At 39.2% G+C, this 12,062-nt stretch overlaps 1 protein-coding gene across 5 annotated transcripts in view; it reads right to left on the bottom strand.

Annotated features, from left to right (window-relative positions):
* The window catches only part of cdk5rap2 (CDK5 regulatory subunit associated protein 2), a 117,934-nt gene that overhangs the window by 70,239 nt on the left and 35,633 nt on the right, over nt 1-12,062 (bottom strand). For all 5 annotated transcript variants that reach the window (XM_080212174.1, XM_080212177.1, XM_080212173.1 and 2 more), the window contains exons 10-15: nt 7,025-7,159; nt 5,084-5,203; nt 4,807-4,899; nt 4,479-4,697; nt 2,671-2,841; nt 1,353-1,469 (exon numbers count right to left, since the gene is read on the bottom strand). In XM_080212174.1, coding sequence (XP_080068300.1) covers nt 1,353-1,469; nt 2,671-2,841; nt 4,479-4,697; nt 4,807-4,899; nt 5,084-5,203; nt 7,025-7,159 — 855 coding nt within the window. The remainder of the gene's footprint in view (nt 1-1,352; nt 1,470-2,670; nt 2,842-4,478; nt 4,698-4,806; nt 4,900-5,083; nt 5,204-7,024; nt 7,160-12,062) is intronic.

The raw sequence follows: 12,062 nt of genomic DNA on the forward strand, positions 1-12,062 counted from the left end.
CAGCTGCTTACAGAGCGAAATGAGTCTGTACTAGCTAAAAGAAATAGCAAAGCAATTTGTTTTTTAAAAGTTCATTCATGAGTGGTAGACATTCATGGTGATCCAGTATTTATTACAGCCACCTTCTGAATACAAATGCATGATTTACTAGGGCATCTTAGAGGGCAGTTGTGAATGGGTCTGAAGTTAGATATAGACCAGGCTGGATAAGGATAAGATATCTTTTCCCTAAAAGGCATTACTGAATCAGAAGAATTTTTACGGAAAACTAGTAGCTTCATTTCTGAACATTGTTATTCCAGATTTCTTTAATTTACTAATTCAATTGAAATTCCCAAGCAACCATGGTGGATTTAACTTTAATGGCCAGATCAGGTATTTGGATTACAAGTCTAATAACATGCTGTTGTACCTGATGCTAGTGCTTGACAAAATACTGCGAGTCTCCAACGCATTTGCACATAGCTGTGACATGTACATCTCAAGAGATTAATCCAGTTTTTAATAATTCTATTTGAAGGTTGGACATACCAGATGATGTCTATTCTCCCATATTTTACTGAGGTTTTGTTCTATTGTTTCTGCTGTCCTCCATTATCTCACCTAATTAGCCTTACTATATCAGTGTGCTAGGAATTTACAGATTCCCATGAAGGTGCTGTAGCTGGGGTGAGTTACATGTGTATTTGACATCTATAAATCACAGAATCCTACAGTACAGAAGGAGGCCATTCGATCCATTAGGTCTGCACCAACCACAATCCCATCCAGGCTCTATCCCCATAACCACATGCATTTACTTCAGCTAGTCTCCCTGACACTAAGGGGCAATTTAGCATGGCCAATCCACTTAACCTACTGTGGGAGGAAACCAGAGCACCCAGAGGAAAGCACGCAGACACAGACGGTGACCCAAGCCAGGATTTGAACCCAGGACCCTAGCACTATGAATCAACAGTGCTAACCACTCTGTCACCCAGTAAATAGGCACATTCCAGGAGGGTTGTGATCAAGTACAGGATCCCCATCTAAAATTCTCCTGTCTTCAGGCTAGCATCACTAAAAAGTCAATTGCTCATTGCTGTGGTCATTGGGCCCACCACAGATTAGGGATCCTCCTACTCCATAATAAAACATATTTCCAGCTCTCAAAGTTCAACGGTAAAAGGTTGTTATGGTTACAAATCTTGTATTTTTGTGGCCAAACCATATAAGGCAGGCTGCAAAAAACTGTGCCGGTAATTAGTAGAATTTTGAAAGTACATCTTTCAAATTCTATTTCTACAAACACTGATGTCAGTGCATCATTCATTGCAACTTCTCTGCTTAATTTGCTTAAGAGACCTCAATACCTCAAGAGCTCGGTCTTTCTCTTTTAGGCGATCACGCAATTTAGCTAGTAAAACATCCTTGCCAGTTGGACTCTGATCCCCTCCTTGCTGAACTCCTTTTGCCAGCTCCATATAATCCTTAGGAAAAGACAAAAAACATGAGAAAAAAAGTGATCAGTAACCATTCAGTATAAGTATAGGCAAACACAAAAAAAGACTGAAGCTTTGTCTTAATTAATGACACCTGTCATTAACTAATTACATCATTACCAAAGTTAAATGGCTTCCCAGGAAGCAGCCTTAAGAAAGATTGTGTATTAGCTCAATGGGCTAGTGCTATTCCACTTACTCTAGTAATAGTTGTAGGATCAAATCCCCACAAGGAACTTTGGATTAGAATCAGGAAATATGAAGATAGAAAGCATAATAGTTGATTATTTTTCTACCAGTTGAAAACATAATATCTTATTGAGAAAAAGTGCATTGCCACTACCTATAGCCCACTCATGAATGAGTCACTTGAATTGTCAGATTCTTTTACTGATTCATCAACTAATATTACTCTTTGATATTTTCTCTATAGCTCACTGCAATTCTGCCACTTATAATATTGTCAAAGCAAGTTAATCTTGCAATCTGCACATGGAGCCTATTAGAATTTAAAGCCTAGATTAAAACTGCAAGCCATTGGATTTTGAATAAAGTAAGAAAGCATAAAAATAGTGGTATGGAATATTAGATTAACAGAGTACAGCGCAGAGCACTGAGAAATGAGTGTATCATTTATTCTCAATTACAGAATAGGTAAGAGGTTCAATGAGAGGACATGAAAAATTACCATGTATTGTTTTTCACTAATGAATGACAGTCAACCAAAGAATATTAATAAGTGGCCACTGCCCTACATTACCAGAAAGATGCAACTAAAACTCAAAACTACATTTTATTCGATTCAAAATGTGTTTGGCATCATTCAGTTAGCTAGATGTCACTTTTCATAATTGTACAATGGTATATAGGTTCAATTCTATTAACAAATAACAGACAATAATTAGTCTCAAAATTACAAATAAAGTAATTAGTTCAAAACATGCAGGCTTCCTTTTATTTCCAACTCATTAAAAAAAGCACAGTTGAGTTCTAATCAACTCTTTAAACAAATTTCCTGATGCGTTACTGACTAGTAATATTTCAAATTCGACTTCAAACGCATTTTTATTTTAAACATTTACCTCATATCACCCAAGCTATATCAAAACATAATCCCCACTGTCTATGCTACTAGTTCTTTTCAATCAGATTGTTATTTTTCTACAGTAGCTTCTTTTCTGGTCCACACCTGCAGCAGTCTATCCTTGTTGTTTAAACTGTCTGTTAGTCGCTCAATGACTAGTTCTTGGCTTTGTAGTTTCTGCTTGTTCTCAATCAGTAGAGTTTGGTACTTGTGTTCTGTTGCACGCTCCTTCTCCGATAACTCAGCACGCAGTTTTTGAATGTGATTTTGAATATCCTGCAGAAAGCAAGAATTTTACAGCAGTTGTTGAAACGTTTTTTACGTAATGATTATTTCAATTTAGAAACACTTGGGGCATTCAAAATTAATGCACAGACTGTTAGGAAGATTTGATGCCATTTTTTTGCATGCTATATTTTACAAGAGTGCTAAAATATCAAAAGGATGCAAACCTTTAGGGAAAGCAATGGCCTAATGATATTATCGCTAGTCTATTAATCCAAAAAATTCAGCTAATGTTCTGGGGATCTGAATTCGAATCCTGCTCTGGCAGCTGGTAGAATTTGAATTCAATTAAAAAACCTGAATTAAGAATCTACTGATGACCATGAAACAATTGTCAGGAAAATCCATCTGATTCCTTTAAGAAAGGAAATCTGCTGTCATTTTCTGGTCTGGCCTACATGTAACTCCAGATCCACATCAATCTGGATTGATTCTCATCTGCCCTCCAAGGGCAACCAGCTACGGACAATAAATACTGGCCAGCCAGCGATGTCCATGTCCATAAATGAATTTCAAAAAAAATCTGATATGGCTGGTGTTGATTCATATTGCAAATATTTAACTTTTATTTAGAATCCAGGCACATTGAGATTGTTGAACAAGTTTCCATTCTGTTCCCCATTCAGGAAGAAAACGATACAGCGGTCAGAATTTTCCGCCCCCCACCCACCATGGGAATCAGAGCTGGTGAGGGCGGAGCATGGGAAGATCCATTGGCCTTGGGCAGGATTTTACAGTTTTGGGACGAGCAAGGCTAGAGGATGCAGAAAAGTCAACTGTTATTCCGATGTTGCTAGCTCAATCTTAGATAAGTAAACATAGGTGATCGGAATCCATCACTTAAAAGTTGGATTCAGAAGTATTAATTTTGAGAGAAACTTCGTTACTTAGAACCTGAACTTTCAGAAAAGAATGGGACATCTGGATTTTTTTTAAAATGGAGTTACTCGCTTAATAGAGGCAGAACTTTCTTTAAATCTTTGGAAGGGGAATGGGACGTTAAAAATTGGCAGGTGGCAAATATTACACCCTGTTCAAGAAAGGGTAAAGAGATAATCGAGAAAACTGCAGCCTAGTTAGTCTGACATCGAGTATTGGTCCAGTAGTTCTCTACAATCTATAATGCAGAATTAAATTAATGAACATGTACAAACACGGGTGTTTCTCAACATGATTTTGTAACAAGCTGGTCAGACTTCACTCCTTTATTGGCTTTTTTAAAAAAGGGGGAAATCAGTGTTTTAATAAAGACAATGTTGCAATATTGTTTAGGTTTTCATCACATGTTTGACATAGGAGTCATATAAGGATATAATTCAGTGCCACATTATTAATGGATTGTGGATACAGGGCGTTAAAAATTACAGTAAAGCTATCAAAAATTTTAAAAGCCTTAATTATTAAAAACGTCCAATGAAACTTGATTATTGCCTCAACAACAGTTCACCACATTCACAGAACTGGGACTGTACTTCAAAAGTAATTCACTGCACATGGAGCACTTTTTGGGTATTCAAGAAACTAAAGGAGGAATAATACGCTTTCAAGTTCATTTGTTCTTACCACGAGAAAATACAAACAATTTACTGATATAAACGGCAAAAGAGTGTTACAGAATGGACACTAACATTAACAGTTTTGTCGCCCTTTGCTTTTTGAAGCTGCAGTGCTTCCACCTCTTCTTCCAGCTGACCCTTTGCTTCAGTTAATTCGTTCAGCTCTTGCTCTTGCCTGTTCAACGCTTTTTGCAATTTCTGGATCTCTGTTACTCTTCTATTGCGATCTGCACGCAGCTCTGCAAGCTCGGTTTCTTTCTCAGTCATGAGATTTTGATATTCTTCTGCTCCCTGAGTATAAAAAACTCTTAAAATTAAAATTCTACATAGAGGAAATCATTTATCTAAACTCTAAATAGTAAGATCATTGCAGAAATTGTTAAGCAGTTTTTCCATTTACCTGAAATCTTTGCAGTTGTGCTTTATGTATAGAATCTCTAGCTTTTACCAGAGCATTATCTCGATCTTCAATTTCATGACAAAGCTCGTCTATCTGTTTGAAAATTTTAAAAGAGTGAAACAGCATGAAAGCACATACAATGCAATTCTAAGTACATATTTTAACAGATAAACTTCAAATCCCACCTGTAAAAGGAAAATACACCCCTTGTATGGTTGAAAAAAACAGCTGTCTGCAATGAAGAAATTGTTGGTCTTCACCTTACTGAGCCACATACCTCTTTATCCTTGGTCTTCAGAGCCAGAGTCAATCCCTGAATAGTTTTATCTCGTTTCAGACTGTTCTGCTTCTCAGCAACCAGCTCATTTTCCTTTTCATTAGCACGTTCTTGAAGAACCTAAAAATTAATGGAATGGAAAATTAAGACAAATTTTCTGAAAACTAGGATTATATTATGAACTAACAAATTTCCTGTCAGTAATTAATGCCCTATAAATATACCTGTTTGCTTAACTTTCTTACTGATTTTCATAAAATGCCTTTCTAAATAATCTGCACATTAGGTTAGGATTGTTTTGCTGGAGTTCTGACGAATGAGGGAGGATCTCAGAGACCTACAAAACCCTAACAGGACTCGACAGGATAGATGCAGGAAGGATGTTCCAGATGGTCACAGTCTGAGGACACAGGGTAGACCACTTAGGACGAAGATGAGGAGACATTTCTTCACTCAAAAAGTGGTGAGCCTGTGGAATTCATTACCACAGGAAGTAGTTGATGACAAAATATTGAATGTATTCAAGAGGTGGCTAGATATAGCACTTGGGGCGAATGGGATCATACATTATGGAGAAAAAGCAAGATTAGACTAGAGTTGGACAATCAAGGCGTTTGATAAGGTCTCCCATGCAAGACTTCTTGAGAAGGTGAGAGGCATGGGATCCAAGGGGCTTTGGCCTTGTGGATCCAGAACTGGCTTGCCTGCAGAAGGCAGAGAATGGTTGTGGAAGGGTCTTTTTCTGTATGGAGGTCAGTCACCAGTGGAGTGCCCCAGGGATCTGTTCTAGGGCCCTTGCTATTTGTCATTTTCATAAATGTCCTGGATGAGGTATTGGAGGGATGGGTAAGTAAGTTCGCCGATGATACGAAGGTTGGTGGTGTTGTGGATAGTCTGGAGGGATGTCAGAAGTTGCAGCATGACATAGATAGGATGCAAGACTGGGCAGAGAAGTGGCAGATGGACTTCAATGTGGATAAATGTGAGGTGGTCCATTTTGGCAGGTCCAATGGGATGAAGGAGTATAATATCAAGAGTAGGAGTCTTAGCAGTGTTGAGGAGCAGAAGGACCTTGGGGTCCAGGTCCATAGGACTCTTAAATCGGCGTCGTAGGTGGAGGATGTGGTCAAGAAGGCGTATGGTGTACTGGCCTTCATTAATCGAGGAATTGAGTTTAGGAGTCGGGAGGTAATGCTGCAACTTTATAAGACCTTTGTCAGACATCACTTGGAGTACTGTGCGCAGTTCTGGTCGCCTCACTACAGGAAGGATGTGGAAGCTAAAGAGAGGGTGCAGAGGAGATTTACAAGGATGTTGCCTGGATTAGGAGGCATGTCTTATGGAGATTGGTTGAGGGAGCTAGGTCCCTTCTCCCTGCAGAGGCGAAGGTTGAGAGGTGACCTGATAGGGGTTTATAAAATGTTGAGAGGAATAGATAGGGTGGATTCTCGGAGGCTATTTCCCAGGGCTGAAATGGTTGCTACAAGAGGACACAGGTTTAAGGTGCTGGGGAGCAAGTACAGAGGAGATGTTAGGAGCAAGTTTTTCACTCAGAGGGTGGTGAGTGAGTGGAATCGGCTGCCGTCGGTGGTGGTAGAGGCGAACTCGCTGGGGGTCTTTTAAAAGACTTCTGGATAAGTACATGGGATTTAATGGGATTGGGAGTTACAGATAGTTCTATGGCCTGGTAGGTATGGATATGATCAGGGCAACTTGTGGGCCAAAGGGCCTGTTTGTGCTGTAATGTTCTATCAACCATGATCGTGATGAATGGCGGAGCAAGCTCAAAGGGCTGAACAGCCTCCCTCTGCTCCTATCTTTCTATGTATCCCTTAAGTATTCAAAATCCTTTAGGCAAAGGTCACTGTTCATAACTTAATTTATTGTGCACATTTGCACAATTTAGAGATTTTGATGAAACAAGTAAGTTTGAATTTGTACCTTATTTGCACCATCTGCTTCCTTCAACTTTTCTTGCAGAGCACGAATACTACCTTCAGCAGTCTCAAGGTCAGCCTTTAGCTGTTTGGCTTCCACTTCCAGCTGTCCCAGTTGCCTCTGTTTTTCAACCAGGTTCTGTTAAGCAATTAGGGAAAGAAAATACAATATCCTAGTGAGGTAGTAACATGTCAGAAACTGTGAAACTCAAGTTATTCAAACTACAGAGAAGGTCCAACATCCTTATTACTGTTGAGATAATAAACCCTCTGCAGTAGCAAATTGCGTGGGGAATTGCTTATGTCAAAGTGATCTTACTTCAATGCATTTTGCCATCTCTCCTTTAGTGCTCGAATGTTCTTGATTTCTCTGCAGCTTGCCTTGCATATGTAACTATTTTTCTCTCAGTAAGAAGTCTCACAACACCAGGTTATGAAGTCCCAACAGGCTTATTTGGTAGCATGAGCATTCTGAGCATGTCACTTGATGAAGGAGCAGTGCTCCAAAAGCTCATGCTATCAAATAAGCCTGCTGCTCTTTAACCTGGTGTTGAGAGACTTCTTACTATGCCCACCTCAATCCAACAACACCATCTCTACATTATATTTTTCTCTCAACCCATGTTTTTGACTTATTGTGACAGCAGTATTATATGAAATCTGGCTGCAGGAATTTGTGTGCTTGTTACTTTTCTGGGATGAAGTTTGTAGTGATGCTACTGAGTTATGCATACTTTTTGTGGGTTATTTGTGCCTCTGTGCACACACATTTAATATTTCCATTGGTGTATTCTTAAGTAACGCTGGATTGCCTGGTGGTATGTGTCTGCATTCACTGCGCTTTTATCCTTTAAATGATAGGAAAGAAATTAACTGATGACAGGAAGGAGTGATGGATGCACCAAAGTTAAATAGGAGCACAGTGATGTAGACAACAATCATGGGCAAAAAACTGGGGTTTGGGGTTTGAAGATTGTGCATAAAACAAATGAGCAGCCAGGTGGGGCAAAGAAGGCTGTAAATGAGAACAGAAGAGGCAGTAAAACTTAAGGGGAAAATGGTCATGTACTGGGTGCAAGGCTGGGAACATGAGAGAACAATGGAAGACCCTTCTTGGTATGTCTGAAAGTGGCAAAATGGTAAATTAGATTCAGGGTCACAGACAGCTTGACGTTAGAAACTGAAGGTCATTCAGGTAAACAGAGTTTGAGATGGAGGGGGCCAAAAGAGTAGAGGAACTGGGAGACAAGGAATGAAAAAGGAACTATTGGACCAGAGGTCAGAAGTCTGAGACTAAACATCTAACATACAAGAGCTTATTTTGAAAATTCCCAAAATGTATTTACGTAAGCATTTTAATTTCAGAATGTTGGTAAGAGTATTAAAACAGGTTCTGGACATGATATGTTCTCATATGCCAGTCTTAATATTGACATGTAAAAAGGAGTAGTAATTAATTTTAGATACAATTTTGCAAGGCTCAAACAGACAGTTTAACATTACTGGCAACAACTACCTCAGTTTTTAAAGAAGTATAGTCATCTTCTAGATACGTCCACTTAGCTTTTCCAGATGTTGTACTGTTAAGGTTACAGGGTTCTTGCAGGGCCACTGCAATGTTACGTCCTGATGCTGGTCTTCTTCCAGTAAATTTCACATGTTTTGGTATTTTGCTTTTTGCCAAGGAAGGAACTGATTTGTACTTAATATCCTTAATTTCCTGTATTGCGTTAGCAATAGATTGTCTTAAGGAAAAATCTTCAGTTGGCACTGTACAATCAAACATGGATGTGGATTTCAGCTGAACCTGCTCAGATTCTTCATCAGTTATCCAATCAATCCTGGTTGAATTTAACGTTGGCATTGATTCAATTTCCAGACTGTCTGTACAAACTGACTGCCCTGAATGAGCAGGACTAGGCAGCTTTCTTGCAACTACAGGACTTCTCAAATCAAAGCACAGACTTTGTGATTGGCTGCTCAGCAGAGATCGGTGCACACTTCCTTTTAGCCCACTCCGCATGGTCCGTCTAGGGGTAGAACAGACTAAGTCACAAAATAAACCTGCTACTCGCACTGACTCAGAACAGAGGCATGTTCTCGTCCTGTGCCCACCACTGAAAGTGCGCCAGCAGTTTGAGCAGCGCAAGTTTTTCTTACTGCTTCTCCCTGGTGTCCAGAATTCAGATATAACAGATTCATCCTGTAAAAGCATGCCGTACTGTACAGAAAATGGATTCACAACTTGACTAGAGATGCGTTCTTTATGTTGGAAAACTTTAGACTTTTCATTACACTGAAAATACAGGTACACAATACATTGAATCAATTGCTCTTTCTCCGCCGTCAACATCTGCAGCCTCTCATTGGCAACAGTCTTAACACGAGCAATAACAATGTCATATTCCAATACCTTTTCCAACATAAAGGCACATTTACTGCATAAGAACTCTCCCTGACCATCACGGTTAATAGTATAACCCAATACATAGGAAAGAATAATCTGCAATCTTCTTCTGCCAGAGGTGTGGAAAATCCAACGTCGTTGATTTCCTTGGAGATCACTGGCACACACACGACAAAAACCTTTCATTTTCAGAAAATTAAGCTCTGGACTTCCTGAAAGATGATCACCAAGCCTCCCTTGCATTGTGGAATACGGATTAAGTCATCAACTTCAAACAGTGCAAAGCTCTTCATTCACGTTTTCTGATTCGGTTTACGGACATGAAATTTCAAAAAACATAAAAAAAGGACCAGTTGTAGCTGTATCAAGAGTTGCTATGGTGATTAGCTGCACCTTTTCAACGATGAGGCAGGCAGTACCGTCATTAGACTTTCATACACGTAGCACAGACTACCGATTCTTACAAAAAGCCACCCTTTACTGGTCTGAACGTATCAAGTTCAAATTGATGTTTTTGTCGCCATTCTACGAAGACACGAAACCTCATTTCACTAACAATCCCAACATGAAAGGGCAAGATACAGGAAGCACGACCTTCAATCAAGCAGGCTGCTGTTGTTTGTCCTCTCCCCGACTAGAAACTATTCCTTTTGTCCAATGCAGATCACCACAACGTGTAGCCGAATTGTAGCTGAATAAACTTCCCTCAACTCATCACTTCCCGAAGTAAACGGAAGTGACAGATACAGTCACCAGAATAGTACATTGACTGAAGTACCCTTAATGCGTCAGTGTGATCCAGCATAGATCACCGATCAAATTCTTATTCAAGCCTTCCACTGTAGGTGAAGAGTTCTCTTCGTTTAGTGCACAATGACAAATATTTAGGAAGTGCAAGTTAAGCTGTTTAGAAGTTGTTGATTTGTGGTCCTATGCTTTCACGAGGCTTTTCTTTTGGAAATAAAAGTATTTTTGACAGGGATCTTCTAGATGGCAACTTCTGTAGAACGAGGCTGTCGTCTTATTTTAGCCCACAAATGTTTGCGTGCTCTCTTAGTAAAACCACAAGTATCCGGTTGTCGGTGCAGTCATCAGTGAAAAGCTTGCAACACACATGCAGCGAACAGGACATCAAATAAAATTTTCTTCAGCAATATATTGCCAATTTTCAAAATAAATTTTAAATAAAGTCAAAAATTCTAAGAAGCCATTAACACACACTAACGTAGAATGGTTTTCACCCCAGATTCAGGGCCTTCGTTAACATTTCCTCATTCTCAAACAGGGCCTCTGCGTACAGTTAGTTGGCATCCAGTGATCTAAAATCTTTAGTTTTAATCTAAATTTCCATTTGTTCTGCTTTCTGTTTTACAGTTCTGCTTTCTATTCCACAGACTGCAAAAAAAAAGCAGCCAGTTGCTTTCCAACATTACTAACATCATGACTTAATCCGTGGTTTCGTAACTTCCTCTACAAGAAAGCCCCCCAGCCTGCCAGATTAGAGTTTGCTCCGACTGGTTCATTACAAATACCCACTCCAGATCTCCAACTGTGTCCCTGAACAGTTCTTCACACAGGAACCACAAGTTTAACACTCGCGTGTAGTTACAGGTTCTTTCCTCTAACCACAGTCAAATTGCTCAACGGTAAATCAATTTTACAAGCAGTTTTTGATGTTCTTGATGCAAATCATTTCTGAGAAACCACACCAATCATTCCAAACTAGCAGCTTAATTTTGTTCTCTACTTGGCATTTACTTCTTAGACATGCTCCTGCATTCAGATCGAAAAACCTTTTCTTTTAAAAAAGCAGGTTATAACGCTCCCCTGCAAATCAAGTTTATTGGGTACAGTCTTGCAATAAACAGGATGAGTACACAGACAATGAGCAAAGTGACAGGGTAGTGAGACAAGTTGTAAGGTTTTGTTCTGTCTTCTCAGCTAGATTGTCTGGGTATGTCAAATAGATCGAAGTAATTCACTTTTTTTTTGCATAATCTGAAATAATGTTATTTCAAATGAAATTTAAAATAGTTGGACAACCATTAAACCCTAAAAACAAAGAAAGTTTAAATGCACAGACAATAATGTCCAGAATGTTGGCTTGGAAACCAAACAAAACACACTGTGCTGGTTTTCAACAGCTTATCACTAGCAGAGGAGCAATAAACATGCACTGCATCAGTGGTAATGATGTCTCAGCCAGAAGTTTACATACAAGGTTTACAAGCCCTGGTGCTAAAACTGGAAGTGAACATAAGTATTTTTTAAAATAACATTGAAGTTTGTTAGATTTGCATTGTGCACACTTGGTGAAAAGAATTAAGTGTAAACTTGGTGCTTTTTTAAAAACTTCAGTGTTTATTATTCCTGCATCTACAAAATAATCATGTCCCCTAAATAGGGAATTTTTAAAAAATGAACCTTAAACTGTGAAAATTAGAATATGCAGGGGATGGGAGAAACTAAAGATGATAACCTTACCCTGGAGGAGTGGGCCCACGTTCTTTGGCAGCTCATGAAAAGTGCTTGTTCTTTCATATGTGAATTTCATGATTTATTTGATGATGAGGGGCACTGCAGTGAGTTGGATTCTTTTCTCACCAGACATTCTATGTCTATGTATTCCCAGCAG

This window comes from Carcharhinus amblyrhynchos, chromosome 25, assembly GCF_965287045.1.
Source record: "Carcharhinus amblyrhynchos chromosome 25, sCarAmb.v2.hapA, whole genome shotgun sequence".
Lineage (NCBI taxonomy): Eukaryota > Metazoa > Chordata > Chondrichthyes > Carcharhiniformes > Carcharhinidae > Carcharhinus > Carcharhinus amblyrhynchos.